At 40.4% G+C, this 22,259-nt stretch overlaps 1 protein-coding gene and 2 long non-coding RNA genes across 3 annotated transcripts; 1 reads left to right on the top strand and 2 right to left on the bottom strand.

Moving 5' to 3' along the window:
- Positions 1 to 9,558: 9,558 nt before the first annotated feature.
- On the bottom strand, positions 9,559 to 10,224 carry LOC116922131. Its single transcript, XR_006645146.1, has 3 exons — positions 9,882 to 10,224; positions 9,741 to 9,811; positions 9,559 to 9,671 (listed from the first exon to the last, which is right to left on the bottom strand). It is a non-coding gene; the product is annotated as an uncharacterized LOC116922131 (long non-coding RNA).
- A 3,492-nt stretch (positions 10,225 to 13,716) lies between these two features.
- Positions 13,717 to 16,415, top strand: LOC116922143. The gene is made up of 5 exons (XR_006645416.1): positions 13,717 to 14,656; positions 14,731 to 15,503; positions 15,572 to 15,582; positions 15,658 to 16,197; positions 16,262 to 16,415. It is a non-coding gene; the product is annotated as an uncharacterized LOC116922143 (long non-coding RNA).
- Positions 16,416 to 19,414: 2,999 nt separating this feature from the next.
- Positions 19,415 to 20,071, bottom strand: LOC116920631. The gene has a single exon (XM_032926752.2). It carries the CDS (start codon positions 20,069 to 20,071, stop codon positions 19,415 to 19,417), a length of 657 nt encoding a protein of 218 aa, XP_032782643.2.
- Positions 20,072 to 22,259: the final 2,188 nt, after the last annotated feature.

Here is a 22,259-nt window from a genome sequence, read left to right as displayed (position 1 = left end):
AAATTTCCGCTGCCAAGAATCGACGACGTATTAGACCTCCTGCAAGGACAGAAACTATTCTCCACCTTGAATCTCGCTTCAGGGTACTGGCAAATAGAGATGGATGAGCAATTCAAGTAAAAGACTGCTTTTGTTGTGGACAATAATTTGTACGAATGGAATAGATTAGCATTCGGGCCCACAAACGCCCCAGGAACATTTCAACGTTTGATGAATTTTGTGTTAACAAGCGTCCTCGGTAAAAGTTGCATCGTTTACTTAGACGATATTATAGTATTTTACAAAACCATCGAATAACACGTTATGCACCTGCGAGAAATTTTCGAACTATTGGAGTATTGGGGGCATTACTACGTACCTAGTTTTGACAAATACGAATCGGTGCGGCTGATATCAATACATCTGATAACTATTTCCATTACAGCCGCTTTTGTTACACTTGAACAAAATGGACTATTTTTTTTTAAATAAAAGTGGCAATATCTGGGAGGTCACACACAGGGAAAACCCGCGGTAATTTCTGTTTGTCAAAACTAGGTAGTAAAAACAAAACTAGTTTGCCACCAATATATTGGAGAGAGCTAACTTAAAACTGAAGTTATCTAAATGCAAATTCTTGCAAAAGAAGGTACATTGTCTTGGCCACATCATATCAACCAAAGGAGTCGACCCCGATCCAAAAAAAATTGTAGCAATAGCCAATTACAAGCGCCCACGCACCGTGAGAGAACTTCAATCATTCCTAGGACTAGCTTCATACTACCGTCGGTTCATCGAATAATTTTCAACCATTACACACCCCCTGCTAGTGCAGTCAAAAGGGCAACCCAAAAATGAGATCAAATGGGGATTGGAGGAGGGGGGAAAAGCCTTTGAAGCCCTCAGGAAGAGCCTGATAACAGAACCAGTGCTGTCGTACCCGGATTTTGGCAAAGAGTTCATAATCTTCACGAACGCAGGAAATCGCGGACTCGGAGCCGTCCTATCTCAAGATATCGACGGGAAAGACAAGCCAATTGCGTACGCCAGCAGAACTCTTAACGACAATGAAAGAAAATACTCAACGGTAGAAAAAGAAGCAGCAGCCCTATTATTCGGGATAAAACGTTTCAAATATTACCTACAAGACGAGCCATTCGTGATAGTAAGTGATCACTGGCCACTGCAATAGCTTCAGACCTTCAAGGATGAAACAGGGAGACTTAGCAGATGGGCGATAATGCTCGGTAACCAAAAATACTCGGTTCGATATCACCCAGAACGGGTAAACGAAAACGCCGACTTCCTATCACGGATACCAGTGGTAGCCGTGCAAGTGCAGCCCGAAGACGCCTATAGTATAACAGAAGAACAAAGGAACAACCCCTTATGCCAAGACATCCAGGCGTACCTAGAAAACGGGCTTTTATGGGAAGGAGATCGACGACAAAAAACAACCTGGGCAAGAGAAATCGAACTATTCACCGTCGAGGATGGCATATTATGCAGATCGTGCATCCCTCACTCCGAAAAGAGACTACAATTTGTGCAAAAACAAGTAGTGGTACCAGCATCCCTACGACAGGCGCTAGTGGAGTATTATTTGCCAAGCATTCACGAAGACGTTAAAAAATACTGCCAGAAATGTGAAACGTGCGCTCGACAACGACGATCAGACAACAGAGCACTTCTACACTCGCTCCAACCCGCACAAGCCCCATTCGAAACATTGGGACTAGATTTCTTGGGTCCTATTAACCCTACCTCTTTCGAAGGAAACAAGCACATACTTGTGATAACGGATTACTTCACCAAGTGGGTGGAGTTCGTTGCGCTTCCAGACCAAACCGCAATAACAACATGTAAGGCATTAGTGGACAAATTCATAAACTACCATTGCCCTCCCCGGGTAATCATCTCAGATCATGGCACGAATTTTACATCGGAGCTATTCAACGATTTCTGCAAGGCTCTCCGCATCAAACACTGCACCACCACCGCGTATCATCCACAAACCAATGGATTAACTGAACGTTTCAATAAAACCGTCGTAGAAATGCTAATAAAGTACATCTCTGAAAGATACGAAGATTGGGGAGACATGTTGGGACACGTAGCATTCGCTTATCGTCATCCGATCAACTATTCGACGGACGAAACACCATATTTCCTGAATGATGAGCGGGACGCAGTCATGCCTATCGACCGATAGTTACAGCCAACTCCCTCCGATCCTATTACACCACAAGACTACAAGAGCCAAATCATGAAACGGCTCTTCAAGGCTTTCGACCTCGTGAAGGAAAACCTAGAAAAAGCAAGAGCACAGCAAAAGGGACAATACAACAAACGAAATGTTCGAATCGCAAATAGGGGATAAAGTACCCCTCGACGTACGAACCGTTAAACCCGGGACCAGCCGTAAACTAAATATCAGATACCAAGGCCCCTACCGAGTGACAAAAATTAATCCGAACCACACAGTGGAGATACAGGCAACACCAGGGACGGCCCCGCAGCTAGTTCACAAAACCGAATCAAACCATTGCTAGAAGCTATGATCTGGAAGGACGACCCCTGTCCCGACTTTGAAGACCTCCGCCTCTTTTGTTACCTCTCTCGTTTTGTTATCGGTTCTATCGTTCTTTGTAAAACACTGTACTACAATAAAACACATTATCATATACAACTATTCCCAATATTAAAAGTAAGGAAAGCGGAAACACACTCTACTCTACTACTCTCTATTTTCCTTCCCAGTCCTTACATTGGTCCCCAACAATGTTATCGAAACGTCACTTATAATTTTATGAAAATCTCATCGAATTTCATTTCTTAATAAGACTAGTAGGTAATTTCTTGTAAAGTTTGTCAACAGCCTTAGCTGCTTTTATCTGAATTGTTTAAGACTCAGCAATAATGGCCTTGAGAATTTATGGTGAACAGGTAACTAAAATAATCTTTAATGATAATCATTCATTTATAATTGATTAAACAAAAGGATGATTGTAAATATTCCAGTTTCATTTTCATGCGATAGACGATAAGGCCAACCATTTACCAAATTCAAGCCAAGCTTTCGAAAGAGCAGCATATCGAAAGTCACTTTACTAGCCGGATAAACGATGACATTTCAATAGCCTCGGTAATTTCATGTTGGAGCATGTGAAATGCAACAGTATTACTCACTACTTTTTGAAATAGCGTTTCTCAGCCGGTGGACCCATTTTGGCTAGATCTAATTTCATTGAGTTCGATTGCGGTGATGCTGCATCGCGCCCAAGTGGTATGGAATTATTATTGGTGATCAGGTTATTAAAATAGGAAAACCATCTGTGAAGGTGATCAATAATTCATAATTGATAAGCAAAAAAATTACGAATAGAGAGTCATTAAGCTTAATTTTGACCCCTATTCTTAAATATGATTTTTGAAGACGTCCACCGCATGGATGTGGCGTTTACAGGATTTTACGACGGGATTATGTTTTGGGGGTTCATCAGTCAATTTTCTAGAATTTCGCAAAGGATGCGTTGGAGTTGGAGTATCATTCTCTTGGAAATTGGAAAGGAAGTACGGCGATTCAATGTCTGTTCTTGGTATATATGTTCTTGCTGTGAGTGCATCTTCATTTCTTGTTGCGTTGCAGACTTCCATATATACCTCGTAATGGATGATCAGGGTTTTCCGTAACCTGTAGGCAAGCAGATTGGTAGTAGTGTTGAATCTGCTGTACGTGTAAGGGTATGGCGCAAGCCACTATACTGCCATCCGTGAAAAGTCCGCAAGTAGAGGCGATGTATGATTCTATATCTTCTTTGAAAGGGAACGCTATCAAGTAAGTTATTTCATCGATTTCATTGGTTGAATTTTGATTGGGATATATTTTGTGTCGTGTTTATTTTTTGTGTGAAGTTGTAAGATTCAGGTTCCTTGTACTCGCAAGTCGAAAATCACGCCTTACGAATCTGGCAAAGGTAAACCTGGAACAATGATGAGTTTTGATTCGAAGACGCTAGCGCAAAAAAAAAGGTGTAGCATTTAACGATGCAATCAAGACAAAGAAATTTTTAACGAGAAAAATTATGCCATCTCCAAAGTGACGGTACAGAAGAGATTTGGTAGACCAGTGGCTGGTTATCACAATTGTGAGTTACTGCTCTTTAAACCTAGTCAGGTAAAATACGTGATAGTTGGGTCTATTGTTTCACAGCACGCTTGGTTTTATTCATTTTTTCCTACTTGTTTCTTCCTTTTTAGTTCGAATTTGCTGGAAGACGACAATGATTATGTTGTTCCTGTTGAAGAATATCGTCCTCTCTCTGAATTAGATGACGAGGATGTGGAAATCGATTCTTCTATCAGTACATGATATTGTGTTTGGTCATGGTTTTAGAAGTTTTTAAGTTACATATTTCATTGTCTAGATGTTCTTGCCGTTGTATCATCTGTTGGGGCTATGCAGAATATGGAAATCAAAAAAAGTTATAGCACCATACGAGATGCCGCCTATGTTGAGGTCCAAATTGTGGGTCTCAGTTTGAAACAGGGTGAAGTAATAAGAGTCTTGTGTACATGTCGTGTTTTGTAAATACGGTACTGAATTGTTTCGGTTTTCTATTTAGGTTCCAGTTACTTTCTGGGTCCTGCTGCTGCCGATGTACAGTATCCTGCACAAAAAAGGTGAACACCGACTTATTTTGAAAAAGCCATCTGTGGGTAGAAAATATTAATATTTTACCTTTTTAAGGAGAGGTAGGGCGGTTTTGGCGCAAAATCATTATAAGGGGGATGGGTAATATCAGTCCAGACACATTTTTTTTGCCCTAGGTATTAAATGTCTGGAAAAAGTGTAGACTGTATCATCGGTAGACTCCTCTACCCCCCGGCTAAGTAGAAAAATTTTTGCCATACAAAATAGAGTCTTTCCATTACTCGTCATTGTCATTATCAGGTCGGGTAATCAGGTAGCATATGGAAACACAAAATTATTTTTATCAGTATGCTAGCTGTCTGTTAGTAAATTGTTAGTGGTTTATTGGATACGTTTCCGTCGGCCACGCGGGAGATCCACGTTCGAAACTTGTTTGCGTTAATAGTAGTCAGAGCAAATCTAACTAATGGATATAATTAAATAAAATTTTGATGAGATATACAGTCGCGGCTGTAAGTTTCTTTACGTGTAGCTAAAAAACCCGCCATTTTACTTTGTATTGGCGGACGGTATGTGCCTATGGCAGAGATTGAGATACCTTATTTGTTCAATTTTTTTTGTTTCTTACACCCTATCCCATATAGCACATTTCTGCCGTCGGATGTCCGAATCATGACCGAACATCCGTTAGATATCTATGTACTCAATGGGTAGTTCTAGGGATGTCCGTCGGCTAGTCACCTTGGAAGTGCAATGGATGTGCGAAAATTATATTCTACGGACCTCCTTCCAACAGCCAAGAAGATTTTAAATTGTTTTATTTAAGGATCGGCCTCGAGCCAATTGAGGCGCTTTTTTGCAAATCGGGTTTCTCATTTCGGGCCATCGAGGCGTGGCTCAGGGTGGAAAATTCTTCTCCCCAATTCAATTAGGGTTTGCAATCAATTGGATTGCAATCAATCGATTCATCAATGCAAAAAACATAATCGATTGACTGTTTCACCCGATCTAACCGATAACAACCCCGATAATAGCTCGTTCTACCCGCTTGCCCCGATTTTTACTCTGAAACCGAAAGAACGGCATTTTTTTTTATTGCTTCGGGGCAACGAGTTAACCTCAAATTTTACCCCGCACCGCCCCGGTTGAAAAAGTGGCCCTTAAATTCAACCCCGAATGCACTTTATCGGTGCGGGGCGGTTAACTCGATTAGAACTAATTGGGGCCGATCACTAAGTTTCATTATTAATTGTCAAATTTCCAAAAGGGGAAAACATAACCGTGTTCAAATTTTTCCCTTGAACATATTTTTATTTTAAGTCCAGCATTTAATACGAAAAATTGAAAAAATAAAGGAGTAATTATCTATTTGCCGGATGGTTTATTTTTAAATTTATTGCAAAAAATGAATAAAATATATGTAAGTCGTGAGTTTGTTTGCACAGGCTTTCCGTTTAGCTTACGGGAACCAAGCCATTGGAAATTAACTCACAGAAAATAAATATTATTCGGCATCTAATAATATTCAAAGCAAGTATACTTATGATAGGATTTTAATTTCAAATAATAAAAAACTACTTTAAACTTAATAAATCATGCTCAAGTTTAAAATTCAAAAAATATTTAGCATACATTGTTTAATTTCAATTTATACACTTCTGGTTTAACCTAAGTTCGACATCATCTTGAATTCTTAAAAATCCTGTATGTGATTTGTTATCGAAAAAGATCAAGTGTTTTACAACAATTCGATTGTATTGTTAGAAAATGCTATATAATATATCTATAGATTGGCACAGTGGAATAATATAAGACTGTGGTGCGGGAGACCCGAGTTCGAATTCTGATATAGCCTAATGTTTTTTCAAGATTATAGGTCCAATACATGTCATATTTATAGCCAAATGAAAGCCCGTTCGGATATCCTTAAAATGTCCGACGGCGCTGTTGAGGGCGGTCAAAACCAAAAAAAATTACATCCATAGGACATCCAAATCGGATATCGGGCTGTCCGGAGGATATCAAAAAGATGTACTCAAAATCCGACCCCGACATCTGTCGGACATCCGACGGACTGCCTTGTGTTATGTGGGTACCCCTCCACCCATATTTACTTAACTTTTCTTTTATCAAAAATTACTATTTTACCACAAAGTGTCATACGATTACGCAGCCCTATTATCTCGCACTCTAAAGAAATGAATAAAGAAGACGTTTTCTGATTCAGTCAAATGATGGGACTTAATGTTAATTTCCATGCCCAAGTAAGTCAGAGTGTAGCTTAATACTAAGTCGTTTTTGTTAACACGTTAAATAGGGTTGCTACCCGTATGCCACATCGTGATAAAATAGTAATTGATGTTAAGCAGAAAAATTAAGTAAATATGGGTGGAAGGGTAGGGGAAAGAAACAAAAGAATGGAACAAATAAGGTATCTCAACCTCTGCCATAGGCATATACCATCCGCCAATACACAGTAAAAGGGCGGGTTTTTGAGCTACATGTAAAGAAACTTACAGCCGGAACTGTATAATATTTAAAATTTTGAAAAACTATTTATATATGATTAATAATTATTTAATTCGTAAACAATTACACTGTATTCATGACCGGAATAATTTTGAAAACAGTTATTTCACCCAAGTCTAGAACGCGGATCTCCCGCGTCGCCGATGGAAACGTATCCAATAAGCCACTAAGAATTTACTAACAGATAGCTAGCATACTGATAAAAATAATTTGGTGTTTTCATAGCTACTCGATTACCCGACCCGATAATGAAAATAACGAGTAATAGAAAGACTCTATTTTGTATTGCAAAAATTGTTCTACTTAGCCGGGGGGTAGGGAAGTCTACCGATGATACAGTCTACACTTTTTCCAGACATTTAATACCTAGGGCAAAAAAAAGGTGTCTGGACCGACATTACCCAACCCCCCTTATGATGATTTTGCGCCAAAACCACCCTACCTCTCCTTAAAAAGGTAAACTATTAATTTTTTCTACCCACAGATGGCTTTTCCAAAGTAAATCGGTGTTCACCTTTTTGTGCAGGATACTGTACATCGCCATCCTTCTGGATGTGCAATTAAATTGTAAGGCGCTGTTGGGGTGAGCCGCGAAGGACGTCTCAGTTTAAAAGCTACTGGGTTGACGGATGTCGAGGTTTGTTTAAATTTTATAGGTATGTTCCCTATGTTCTTTTTTTTTAAACCATACACAGTACCTACCAACGAAACTGGTACAGTGTACCAATTTCGGCCGCTTTTAACACGGCGTCTTATGGCGCTACATGTCACTTGTTTTTATTTAATATAAAAAAAACTATTGGTTTTTTTTTACTTTTTGAGTTTAAGTTTGAAACTAAATTAGTTACAGGATGTGGGGGTCGGCTTTATAATATTTTCATTTCCCTAACCCCTGTACATTGGATCACCTATACCGATTTCGCCGAGCGAAATTTTGGGCGTTCGCCGTGCATTCCTTATGGCGCTACGCAAAAAGGGCCCTATTTTCAAAAAAAAATTTTAAATCACCCTTTGAAGTTGCAACCCTCTAACTTTTACCAATAAGTTTGAGAATAGACAAACTATGGGACCATTAATCAAATTTATTTTTTCTTAAAAAATATAACTGCTAAAAATTGAATTGAAAAAAGGGTGTGTAAATTTTTATCCCTAAAAAGCGTAGTAACTTGCATAGCCACCAGAGGTTCTGCCTGTTGTATATGCTTTTAACTATTTTTCATATTGGTTATTTAATCGATTTCATTTGTTTTTGCTTACATCAACACTTTGTAATTTTTATAATTGTAAGTGATTCATTTTCTTTTTTACAAGAAATTGTAAGTATTTCCAAGCAAAAATTATATTAGTTTTAACTTCTAATGAATATCTGTATTTAGGAATACCAATTAAAAATTACTGTTTATTTCCATAATTACCAATTAAATGCTTTCATTTCGTGGTAGGTTGTTTTTACTGTTACTTGTCAAGAATATTTTAATATTTATATACCTTTTTTCATTTCATATACAAAATAATGTGATTTCATTGATTATGAAGTGAGTCGCATTCATTTTTAGTGGACAACACAAGTATTATCCTCAGAAGTGGTCAGTGGTCAGAAGTTGTCGACAAAAAATTTCTTAGCTATATTCATACTTTCAATTTCTCTACAGTATAAATATTTTACTTTGTAATATTAAACTATAATACTTTTCAAATACATTTATAGAAAATTCTATTACAAATTGAATCATCCCAAACAAAACACTGTATTTGTAACATGAGTAAGACGCCCATATAGCACATTTCGGCCGTCGGATGTCCGAATCATGGCCGAACATCCGTTAGATATCTATGAACTCAATTGGTAGTTCCAGGGATGTCCATCGGCTAGTCACCTTGGAAGTGCAATGGATGTGCGAAAATTATATTCTACGGACCTCCTTCCAACAGCCAAGAAGATTTTAAATTGTTTCATTTAAGGATTGGCCTCGAGCCAATCGGGGTGCTTTTTTGCCAATCGGGTTTCTCATTTGGGCAGTGCTGCCACGACTTTTTTTGTGCTATCCTTTCGACATTGCCAGATTCTCCAATATTATCCTTTCCAAAAATTGTTTTTATCCTCACATTATCCGATTGTTTTTATACTGTTATTCTCGTACTAGGAGTGTAAATGTATATGTAGCAATTTAAAATTAACTACCATTTCGTAATTTGAAATGTCTTCTTTTTTCGCCGGACCAATGTATGACAATAGTGCCTGTCTCGCCGTAATAATGTCGTCGTACTGTGGCAATTTTCCACGATGTTTCGTACTCTTCATGTGGTTTTGGATTGTTGACTTATGGTTGCTTATAACTTCATCACATACAACACAGTAGGCCTTGAACCCCCTGTATGATGGAACCATTTTTTTCTCGAGCCAAGGTTTAAATTCATCTATGTCCAGTCACGTATCAATGAATTGTGCCTTTCCACTGTTTCCAGCTTTGTTGTAAGGCTGAAAGGGTTGAAGACGTCTAGTAGGTGGCTAGATTAGTAAAAAAACAAACAATTTGTTTAGATAAGAAATTAAGTTGAATAATATAGTCTTTCTTACTGCCATGATTCCTGTTTGACAATGTTTTCAACATTCTTTTTCTGACAACTCACTCAGTCCGAGTACAAAGACTTATTTATAAAAGCACATCATCAATAATTTGTCAATTTACCGTCCCCAATTATTGTATTTTTAACTTACCGTGTTATCGAGTACAATCTAGAATTTGAGTCTTGACCACTGAAATTGTTGCTTGTTCTTGATGACTTGTTTAATTTATTAGTCGTCTGCTAGCTGTTACTTACATCAGACTGGCAGTCCGGCATGACAGAAACAAAACTGCTGAAGTGCTGATACTCTAAATCTGATAGAGCGATAGTGATAGCCTCATAGAGTCATAGCGTCAGCGACAGCGGACAGCGCCCCTACCAAAAAGTTTTTCTCTTACCGCTAGAGCCAAATGTTTTGCCAATAGATTTTAGATGATTATCCAGGAAAAGTAAAGATATTTCAGTATTTTTGCATATTATCCTCCATTATCCATTATCCTGCAGCATTAGTTTTTATACAGAATTATCCTCTGAAAGGATAATTATCCTCAATATGGCAGCACTGCATTTGGGGCCATGGACGCGTGGCTCATGGTGGAAAATTCTTCTCCCCGAATTCAATTGGGGTTTAATCGAGGTACTTAATCAGTGAAGGTACCCCGATTGCAATCAATCGATTCATCAATGCCAAAAATATTATAGATTGACTGTTTCACCCGATTGATCCGATAACAACCCCGAAAATAGCTTGTTCTACCCGCTTGCCCCGATTTCTACTCTGAAACCGAAAGAACGGCATTTTTTTAAAATTGCGTCGGGGAAACAGTTTAACCTCAAATTTTACCCCGCACCGCCCCGGTTGAAAAAGTGGCATCTCAATTCGGCCCCGAATGCACTTTATCGGTGCGGGGCGGTTAACTCGATTAGAACTAATTGGGGCCGATCGCTAAGTTTCTTTATTAATTGTCAAAATTGCTTTATTTCCAAAAGGGGAGAACTTCACCGTGTTCAAATTTTTCCCTTGAACGTATTTTTATTTTAAGTCCGGCATTTAATACAAAAAAAGGGGTAGTTATCTATTTGCCGGATGGTTTATTTTTTTATTTATTACAAAAAATGAATAAAATATATGTAAGTCGTGAGTTTGTTTGCACAGACTTGCCGTTTAGCTTACGGGAACCAAGCCATTGGAAATTAACTTACAGGAAATAAATATTATTCGGCATTTAATAATATTTAAAGCATGTATACTTATGATGGGATTTTAATTTCAAATAATAAAAAACTACTTTAAACTTAATATATCATGCTGAAGTTTAAAATTTAAAAAATATTTAGCATAAATTGTTCAATTGCAATTTATTCACTTCTGGTTTAACCTAAGTTCGACATCATCTTGACTTCTTAAAAATCCTGTTGGTGATTTGTTATCGAAAAAAACTCAAGTGTTTTACAACAATTCGATTGGATTGTTAAAAAATGTTATCTAGTGTAACTGTAGATTGGCACAGTGGAATAATATGCGACTGGGATGCGGGAGATCCGAGTTCGAATCCTGATATAGCCTAATATTTTTTCAAGATTAGATGTCCAATTCATGTCATATTTATAGCCCCGATTTAAATGAAAGCCCGTTCGGATATCCTTAGAATGTCCGACGGCGTTGTTGAGGGCGGTCAAAACCAAAAAAAAATACATCCATAGGACATCCAAATCGGATATCGGGCTGTCCGGAAGATATAAAAAAATGTACTCAACATCCTACCCCGACATCTGTCGGACATCCGACGGACTGCAATGTGTTATGTGGGACACTAATACAGCAATCAAAGTTTAAATTTGGTTGGTCGACAAATCAATCTTGAAATTGTTTGTGGTTCAAATCTTTTGGATTGCCTAGTCTCCATGGTTGTAAAAAACTTTATTTAGGAGAAAAGGAATTCTGTAGGTCAATCCACCGATGTAAAACTCTTCTTCAAAAAGTTCCGACCAGCAGCGAGGTATTCCCTGGCCAGCAGACTTTGGTGACTTGATGCTGTTTGAGTTGGTATGGGAGGATATGGTTGAAATGATCAACCAAAAAGGAAAAAAAAATTCTTCAGAAGAAACGTTATGGAAGGAAATCACTCGCTAGCTACCCGAGTAGCACAATTGTTAATAAAATTGTTGTTAATACCTTGTATTTCCAGCAGCAGAGAACGTGGACTGGGTGACGGATAAGACTGCCCAGTCGTTAACGTTTATGATTTGGATGGCCGTCGATAATAGGCCACCACCCTAAATTCTGTATTGTGTTTAAGCCCTTGCCCTAAGCCTATCGGTCGTTGTTCTGTAAAGGGCAAAAAGGCAGGCAGTCGCAAAATATACTCTCCACACTCATCACTAAACCAGGGCTTTTCCGTGTTCATCTTTAATTTTTACTTTCATCATCTTAAAATAGCAAAAATCAGCACGCGGGCTGGCTATTTATTACAGAAGTGTTGTTCGCTAGGACAGGTGGAAAAGGGGTTTGTTTGTATTGCTAGCTTCATCCTATTGCAATAGGATAATGGTCATGTAACTAGTTACAATAAGATGATTCCACTTCTGCGACGTAGCATGAATCAATGTATTGAATCTCGAAGGAACCAATATGATTTTTCGTAAACAGGTAACCTATGAAATGTGGACAGCCAATAGAAGAAGCAAGACTATCGTTTCCTACATAAGCACGGCAACTAGAAAATTTCTAGCAATAGAGTTCAGGCTTTTAATAGAAAATGACGAACCTAGATTCCTTTGCAAAAGGAAAGACATTAGATAGTGTCGAGAAATTATTGAGTATTGCTTCTTGGTGAGCATGTACAATCAGTCAAATTTTACAATGATGACGTAAAAAAATGGATCCAAAGTGCTTATATGATAGTTTCACGTAACAATGTGCACATTTTGGTGCTCATAGGGTAAGTGCAAAAAACAGTATCGTACAAAAAGAATGTTATTTCAAATGCTGCTCTGTGGAAATCCAGTTTACTTTCTGCAACAAAATTTTAAGTAACCAAGTTGCATCTAGAGCAAAAAAATCACCCGCTTTCGGAAAGAGATAAGAAAATCTCTGTGCGCAAAAAGTAAATTAGTTGTGATCCTTTTTTATGAATAATAGATTAACCTTATCTGGTCTGATCTGAACGTATATTTATGGCTCCCGAAGCATTGAAATTTTAGAACTGATGACAAAAACATTATACTATTTTCAAATAGTTACAGAAAAATCCGAAGAAGAGTGAAGGAATACTGTCGAGTTCCTCGTCGATCTACAAAAAAACCAATAACATCGTGAAGGTTTTAGACAATGGAGATGGTGAAGTTGCTGCCATATTTGTCTTGCTTGAGAGACAGCTATGTCAAAAATAAGATAAAATCTTAGAAATTGACGGAATATACAAGAAGACAAGAGCTGGCTTCACCCTTTACCATATTTTTATTGAAGATAACAATTTCCCGATAGGGATTCTATCAAAACTCGTATATTCCCAACCCCCTTATCAGGCACCCCTACCATTCTACAACGACCGGTGGAACGACCGACACTTTTTCTGAGACTTTACCCCAGAGATGGCCCTGATGGCGCGGCGATTTCAGGGGTGTCGGCACTAATCTTTCGTTCGTTTTTTTATTTTAGATGCTGTGCCGCTGAGATTGGTCTCCTTTTGTAGAGGAAAAACGCAGCAGCTCCCGGTCGAGTCCCCGTTTTTATCGACTGAACGGCGAAGGAGTGTGGAGCATTTTAGATGTTGCATTTAAGATGCTGTGTCGCAAAACTTGACGTCGTCTTGTAGAAGAGATAACGCGGAGATTAACAAACGGGTCGTGTTAATTATCGGCTCAACGATAAAGGAACGCGGAGCAATCTAAGAGCGACCCGAAGTTTTGGGGGATTTTTTTTTCAGAGAAATGGCGCGGTGGTCATGAAGATAGGGAAAAATCAGGCCACGAAGTTATTTTTCAAGGCAAGGCTTTGTGCGTCGCCCGGCAACGGACTGGTTTTTCCACAGGCCGTGTGAACTCGATTGTTTCGATCATGGTCGTCTGCATAAAAAGGGGCAACTTCGATTTCAACTTTAGCAGCTAGCATGGAGCAGTTCCGTTAGAATCTTAGTTGGCGATTTATCTGAAATCAGTAAGTATAATCTGAAATCAGTAAGTATATGTTGATCTTCTGTATCAATTTAGTTGTATGTGTATACATTTAGTTGTATATGTTAGTCGAAAAGCCAGAATGACATTCTAATCATTTTATGATGACATTGTTTCGTTAATATTTTTGTACTTTTGGGAACAAAGAACATAGGATGTCTTGATGCCAACCAAGTGTCATTGGAAAGACTGTAAAAAGATGTTTAAGGTATTTGACGAATGTGTAATTATCTTAGTAAAGTGACTTTTTTGGTATTCTTAAATTGGCAGGAAAAACCTAAAGCTGGAGAACTATACATTGGTTTCTCGTTACTAGTTTGGTAAATTGGTAAAATGATACGACATATGACCTGTTACTTTAGATCAATTATTTTCACAAGTGAAGATTGATTCCACAATCTTCCACTTCTCAGACAGACACCCATCCAGACAGGATGGGTGATAGATGATATGAAATTTGATTAATTAAAAAATTCATATTTTAGTTTATTGATTGCAGAGTCAGAGAACAATGTGTGGAATTTGATATTCAAGCACTCGAAACCCCAGCTTTCCTTCTGCTTCAACAAGGCAATAAAGAAATTATAATTTCGGGAGGTAAACATTAAAATCGTCACCAAACTTTGTCGTTGTGTCGGACTTCCAATCCGGAAGAAAAACGTCAAATTATTGGTGATACGTTTGTCAAAGTAGCAGATAGAACGACTAACGATTTAAATCTCACTTGGAATACTCTACTTCTCAGACAAGGTATTAACCTTCCTTTTTTTGTTATTGCATGTATTAGACTATATTGCCTGTCATCATAAATGAAAATAATACAGGTACTTCGAGGCCGGATTTAATTGAGTCCACTTAGCATATGGCTTCTTCGCGTGGTTTGTCAATACTAATCGTTTGTACCGAAGAACTTTTCATGGAAGTTGGTTTCGGTGAGACGCATTCAAGAGATGTCGTTTTTGGCCGATTTTAACAAAAGTGGGAAGGCGGGATGAAGGCGGGGATGATAACCGCTCGCTTCATAGGACATGTATACGGAGTCAGTTTTGCTGGAAGAGCAAACGGTTTCCGAGATATTATGGCGAATTGGCGACCAGGCCGTACCCTATCGGGAACTTCCTGAAATGAGTGGGGGCCCCTAGTTTTTACGTCCAAACAGTTCTTTATAAAAAAAGAAAGAAGAAACTATTGAAGCAATAGCAGAATGCCGGCGGGTGTTTTCAGAGGTTTGTTTAGATTGACATAATAAAATTTTAAAAATATAATTATTTAACTAGGGAATGACATCTCTGTTTAACAGAGATCTCACGGTAACAGGGTCTTTGATCGTTGGTAACAGAGTCTGTTATTAAATAAACATAGACTGATAAGGACTGCGTTGAAATCTCCGCTCTAGGAATACATTTTCCCTTTGCAACTCACTTGCTCTGTCAATTTCACACTTTGAAGTCCGCAGATTTCCACTCCAACAAAGTGAATGACGGTAAGCGTGTTGATATTGGAATACGGCACAAAATTCGTAAGTATTTTCATGCGGCTATGTATGCTACAACGCAAGCTGATTTGGATTAAGCTTAAGCGTAACTGTTGATCCAAGGTAATTAAATAATAATAATTATTTATTAGTGAACTGAGATAATATGATAATAAGTTCTTGCAAAATAGTGGCGGAAAAGGTTAGTTACAAGTATACTGCATACTTCCAAGACCATCATTTTACATATTACGACCAAATTCAACATTCACACAAGGTGGACACATCGTGGCCGCCGACATTTACCTACATTCGGCAAGAGTACAACTAATCACTTTGAACGACACTGAACTACAGTTACATCTAACGAATGAATCCTGAACGATACATCAACTAAAGTTGATGATTCTTCAGTGGATAATTCAAATAAACATGAAGAAACTATGAAGAACTGAAAAAAGCTAAAAAGGTGAAAATATAATATTTTGGAATTTTCCAAAGTTTTCTATACTTACTACACTCTATAACAATTACTTTTAGGATTCGTCCAACCCATATCCTTATCTTCAACTTCCAGCTGCTCTCAAAAAAAGAGGATGCCCGAAAGAAAACGATGGATAATTCAGTTCTTACCATAAGAAAAAGAAATTGGAGCCGAAAAATTTCGAAGAAGGATTTAAAGACGAGGAAGATACGATAATGATGGCGTCAAAGGTGAATTCCACAAAAAAAGCTACGGTAGCAATAGAAGAAACTATTATTGAAATGGCTTTTCTCTATCTCAATTGCATTCACCTTGTGTTTTAACTACAGAATGGTAATAAAAAAATATAATTAACCGAAAATTTTTACTTGGTACAGTTTTTATATTATCTTAATAGGTCCAGAAGTTAGCTATATTTGAAATGGCTTCTTTCTCCCCGTTGGCTAAACCAAGCGTAAAAGTCATACCTGTCCAGGTAATTAAAAACGATAATAATCTTTACCAAACTACTTTAAGTCATCTATTCAATTATACCCTCACCGTTGTAGGTTCAGAAATTGTATACATGGGCACCAAAATGCCTTCTAGTTAGGCGAATGTTGTTTCTCGACAAGATTGAACCTCTTACTAAAACCAGCAAGCTCTGTTCGGCGTACGTTTACAGAGCTCAAGAAATCCTAAGACAACAACATCGCATGATCAGTGGATTGAATTGCGCACCGTAGGACGAACTCTTGAGTGTCCAAAGTAAGCGGAGGAAAATTGATGCAGGTTGTTTTATGATGGCTGTTACCACTAAGTTCTGGTGGCGAAAGGATTCTTCCAACCTGAACACTTGATCGTGTATGACAATGTGGTGGGAAGTGCTTGGTACGAACTTGTCTTTAAAAAATCATCTAATTCATGATTGAATTCTCTCTTTTTATTACATCAAGCTCTCGTGTTGCCGTTCCAGACAACAGACTACATACAAAATTATATGTTATTCGACTTCTGTCATGGCCTACTTTAATCACGGCTACACATCTCGCGCACTTTCCATTACCTAAAAAAATCAGCCTTAACCACACCTACACATTCACTAACCCCCCACCCCTTCAAACTGCCAGAGGGTCTCAATACCGTAAGCGGTTACGTCTCGTAGTATGCAATGTGAAAATGAAAAAATAGTCTACCCATTTTCACATCGTTTTCCCCTGGTTTCCAATTTTCAAGAGTTTTGACACTGCAAATGGCGTCTCTTAAAATCATGCTTAAACATCGTATTAAAACGTAAATTTACTGAAGGTTACTCTTTCATCAATAAAGAAACATGACAGTAAAGTGTTGAGTACGTTTTTGTTATAGTACCAGTGTTACGAACGTTAACGTGCATGTAACGTCGTAGCAGAAAATGAGGGATGACAGGATGAATGAAAAAGATAGAAAACATGACGGATGGGAAAGAACACTTTATTTCTTAGTAAATGCGGCGAGGGAGACAATTTTTACCGACGTGGTAACAGAGGACAATTGAAATGACTTTCTTACTTGATTACTAAATGGATACTGAACTAAAAAGGGGGCAAGGGCTCTTAACTTTAACATAAATTTAGAGGGCCCTTGACACCCACGATCCTGCCCGTGAGGGAAGCACCGTAGGTGACAGTGGGTACCTGTCCACAGGTACAGAACAAAAAATAAATACCATTTCGGGCGACAAAAACAAAGAGGAAACAGAGAAACAATCAGTTTGGCGCAAAGGCACAAATACCACCCCAAAGCTAGTTACGTCAACGTCTAGTTTTCTTTAGACAGAAGCCTCTTTTAAGAGCTCCACGGGCCACACAGGATTTTATGATGGTCTCCCGCCTTGCAGAGACTGCAGCACCGAGGATGCGGGCAGTCGGCCAGGGTCTTATGGCCAGCAACAGAGACGGGCAAAAAACACCCGAAGCAACGATGCTGCATGAAGAGAAGTTCCAGGCGATCTTGGTTGGTGAGAGTCTTAAACTCCTCACATTCCGCAATCTTCAAAGTGCAGCGATATGATCCCGGCTTCTCCAGATGCTCGGGCAAGAAACAGCGGATGGTCGGCGTGTGACGGGGCACAACGTACTTCGGGGCGTCGGGAATTGGAACCGTTACGTGCACGTTTTCGGCCACCTCTTTTTCCCGAATCTTGCGCAGCAGGTCTCCAACAAATCCGCTCAGCATTTTCTCCCTCTCAGTTCGGTAATGGACCTGCACGTTGACGAGGTCCTCTGCTCCCTTAGCGATTTCTTCGTTCAGGCGAAGAACCACGCGCTGATGGGCGTAAATAAAGTTTACAGCTTCTTTTCGGGCTTGAACCAACTGAAGTTGGTTTTCCTTTAGGTTCCGCACGCACTCCTCTTCTGTTTCACGTGACTCCTTCAATTTGCTTTTGATGGATGCGGCGGATTCGGCTGGATTTTGGGCCATAGTGAACGTCAACGGCGAGGAATTTCTTTCACTTTTAGCACACACCAAAGTCAAGGGGTAACTGTCGCCTGCTGTTCGTAAGGGACTAAACAGTTTCCCTAATCGGTCAAGGGTTAAACAGCCGGCGACCTAATTTCCCTTTGCCCTTCGAACTAAATATAGGTGACGTTGCTATCGGAAATTTTACATTGGGATTTTGGGTTCACAAATTTTTACAGTATTACATATGACTATATATACAGCAATTTGACATTTGACATTTTGAAATTTGACATTTTACAATTCTACATTAAATCTGACCTCACAACCCCGATTTTTACTCTGACAACCCCATATTTTCACTTTTTACGTAGACGTCCTGCTCTTTGGCCGTGGCCATAACCCAGAGCTTACTCACTGGACGAATACAGGGGTTTTTGTGGTTGCTAATTTGCACTTTCACCACTCGTACAACGTTATCTGACTCACTGGGGAGAACCTCTATCACTTTTCCCAACGGCCACTGTCCACGTAGAGTATTCGGCTCAATGACGAGTACTAGGTCTCCGACGGTAATGTTTGGCCGATTTTCCGTCCATTTCCTCCTTTCCGTGAGGTGCGGAACGTACTCGTGAAGCCATCTGTTCCAGAAATGTTGTAGGATGGCCTGACTTTGAAGGAACTGTTTTGCTGTGACGTCCAGGTTATCTGCATCTCCCAACTTTAGCGGAACGTAGGGACGGGCTCCTCCGTGGAGAAAATGATTTGGTGTTAGCGGGTCGGGATCTTCTGGATCCATGCTGACGTGCGTTAGTGGCCGAGCGTTCAAAAGGGCTGCTACTTCTGCGATCACCGTTCTTAGGACCCGGTCAGTGACTAAGCTATTTCCGACGCTGACTTTCATGGCTCGCTTGCACGATTGCACGAGCCTCTCCCAAACTCCACCGAAATGGGATCCATGAGGAGAAGAGAAATGCCACTCTATTTGTTGGCATGCCATCTTCGACTGCAACTCCTGGTGTTGTTTGACTAACTCCGTTAGAGCTTGGCGGAGTTCTTGTTCCCCAGTGACGAGATTAGTTCCGTTGTCACTGTAAAGAGCGTTCGGCTTTCCACGTAGACTCACGAATCAAGTGAAACATAGCATGAATTCTTCTAGACTGAGTCCATCGGAGACTTCTATGTGAACGGCTCTCGTTGTTAGGCACGTAAACAAGCACACCCAGCGTTTTTCGTGTCTACATCCTCTTCCACCGATTCGTACTGTTAGGGAGCCGAAGTAATCGACTCCAGTGTAGGTAAAAGGTGGACGATAGGGAGTGAGCCGATGTACTGGTAGTGATGCCATGAGCGGAGGAACGGGCTTTGACGATCTACGTTTGCAAGGCCAGCAAGGGTTGACAACTGATTTGACGACGTCGCGTCCAGTGATTATCCAGTAACGTGTACGCAACTCCGTCAACAATCTTTCGGACTTGATGTGGAGTTTCCGCGTATGGTAATACCATAGAATCCGCCGCGTCGCAAGTTGATCAGCTGGAAGCAGGATGGGATGCTTTGTAGAATAATCTACTGGAGCTTGCAATATACTTCCTCCTACACGCAACTGTCCGGTTTCATCCAAAAAAGGGCTGAACGTGCGAAGTTTTGACTTCAGAGGTAACTCCAAGCCTTTCGTTAGGGCGTAAATTTCTTCCGCAAAAGCCAGTTCTTGTGTGCAAAGTGGGAGGGCCGTCAACATTTCATCGGCCGTCAACTCTCCAACGATGGGCTTGCAAATTCCCATTTTTGCTCTAACGTTTGTCACGAACCTCCGGCACCAAGCGATGACCCTCTGGATCCTCAGCAGACTAGAGTATCTTCTTACGTAGTCATCAATCGGGTGATTTTCGTCCTCCGTTTTGACAGCGAAGACCCGAATCACGTTTACGTCACTCTCCTCCGGTTCCACGATCTCTTCCCAAATATCTTACTCCGACAGATCGAGTTTCAGGAACGATGGACCTTCGTGAAATTTCACCAACTCGTCAACGTTCTTCGGGTCGATGCCACGACTACACAGGTCCGCGGGATTGTCAATTCCGGAAACGTGACGCCATTGTCTTCGGTTCGGGTTCCGGAGAATCTTGCCAACCCGATTGTTTACAAATGTTTCAAATCGGCAGGTGCGGGAATGGATCAAACGTAGAACGGTTTGTGAGTCGGTGTGGAAAGTAACTCCACGTAAATTGATTTCCAGCTCCCGACAGATCACTAGCGCGATATTTAGGCCTTCAACAGCAGCCTGCAACTCCAATCTCGGGATCGTGAGGCCTTTTATTGGTGTTTCGTGAGTTTTAGCCATGACGAAGGAAACGTCGATTGACTGGTCCTCGAAGACAAATCGGAAATACGCCACAGCTCCATATCCTTTTGTGCTTGCATCCGTGAATATGTGCAGGTTCTGTTGCGTCCAACGTCCAAGTTGATGTCGAAAGCATCTTGGCACCATCAGCAACTCCAGGTTTTCCAGATGCTCGTACCAGTAGTGGAAACGTTGTCCTAATTCTTTGGGAATAGGATCATCCCAGTCGATTCTTTTCTCGTATATCCAGATGTCTTGCAGAAGTGTCTTCATGAGGAAGACAAGCGACGAGTCCCAACGGGTCGTAGACACTGGAGATTATACTAAGGAAGTTCCTTTTGGTGAGAACGTCATGGCTGGGCTGCTTCCGTATCTTGAACGTCAACATATCCGTTTCCCAGTTCCACATTACTCCAAGTGTTGGCTCGATGGGTAACTTCTCCAAATCAAGGTCCAATTTTGGTGAGGCCAAACTGAACTCACGTAGAGCCGATATAACCTTCCTTGATGAGGACGTTCACTTTGTTAGGTTGAAACCGCCAAGTTGCAAGAGTTTCTTCATTTGGCGGGCCCGATTGACTGCTCCGTCTTCGGAATCGAAGAAATCGAGGTAGTTGTCAACGTAAAAGTTTCTTCGAACGCTCTCTGCAGCCTCCGGATACTGGTCGCGATTTTCGTCTGCAGTCCGATTGAGGGCGAAGATACAGGTCGTTGGGGAAGATACCGATCCAAAGACGTGGACTGTCATTTGGTACGTTAACGGTGCTTGATTACTGCCAGGCGTTCGATAGACAAACCGATGGGCCACCTGGTCTTCTACTGGGACCTTCACTTGGTGAAACATCTTCTCGATATCCGCGCCAACTGATATCAGATTTCTGCGGAAGCGCACACCGAGTAGACTTACGAGAAGATTTGGTCCACGTAACAGGTTCTGGTTGATTGACGTCCCTTCATACTCAGCGGCTCCGTCGAAAACAACTCGAACTTTCGTCGTAGAGCTGGAAGGACTTACGACGCCGTGGTGCGGTAAATACCACGTTTTACTTGATTTCTTCCGTAACTCGTCGGTCGTGAGGAGTCTAGCATGATCCAGGCCGATGTACTCCTTAACCACTGCATCATACTTCCTGGCGAAATCTTCATCTCGTTGAAATCGCCTCTCCAGAGAAAAAAATCTCTTCAATGCAGTAGCCCGATTGTCCGGAAGGTTTACGTTGTCGGTTTTCCACATAAGTCCGACTTGATACCGGTTACCAATATTTTTTACTGTTCATTCGAGGATACGTTGCCCACGTAAATCGTCTTCGGAGAGAACAGGCTGCTCCATGTCTACGTCTTTCGCCTTCAGCTGCCAGAATTTCTTGACTAACTCATTGAGGTCTTCGGGACGTTCTTCGGCTACTAGATGAGCGATGAACGGATGTTCATCTTGTGGCGGGCCCGTTTGACCACCCAGGCACCAACCAAACGGTGTTTTGAAGGCGATGGGCTTGTTCCAGCCGGCGGCTTGACGGAATCTATGTGGTCGTGGGCCTCTGCAACGTCCAGTCCAATCAATACACCAACGACTTCGGGTTGTACGTTCGGCACATCAAGACCGCGTAGGTGTGTCCAGGACTCCATTTGA

This window comes from Daphnia magna, linkage group LG4 (genome assembly GCF_020631705.1).
Source record: "Daphnia magna isolate NIES linkage group LG4, ASM2063170v1.1, whole genome shotgun sequence".
In the NCBI taxonomy this organism is placed as follows: domain Eukaryota; kingdom Metazoa; phylum Arthropoda; class Branchiopoda; order Diplostraca; family Daphniidae; genus Daphnia; species Daphnia magna.
This window is presented reverse-complemented; position numbering and strand designations above follow the sequence as displayed.

Bases quoted from the DNA above. Each gene is read 5' to 3' on its own strand.
- LOC116920631 (XM_032926752.2), bottom strand. From the start codon at position 20,071: ATGGGAATTTGCAAGCCCATCGTTGGAGAGTTGACGGCCGATGAAATG.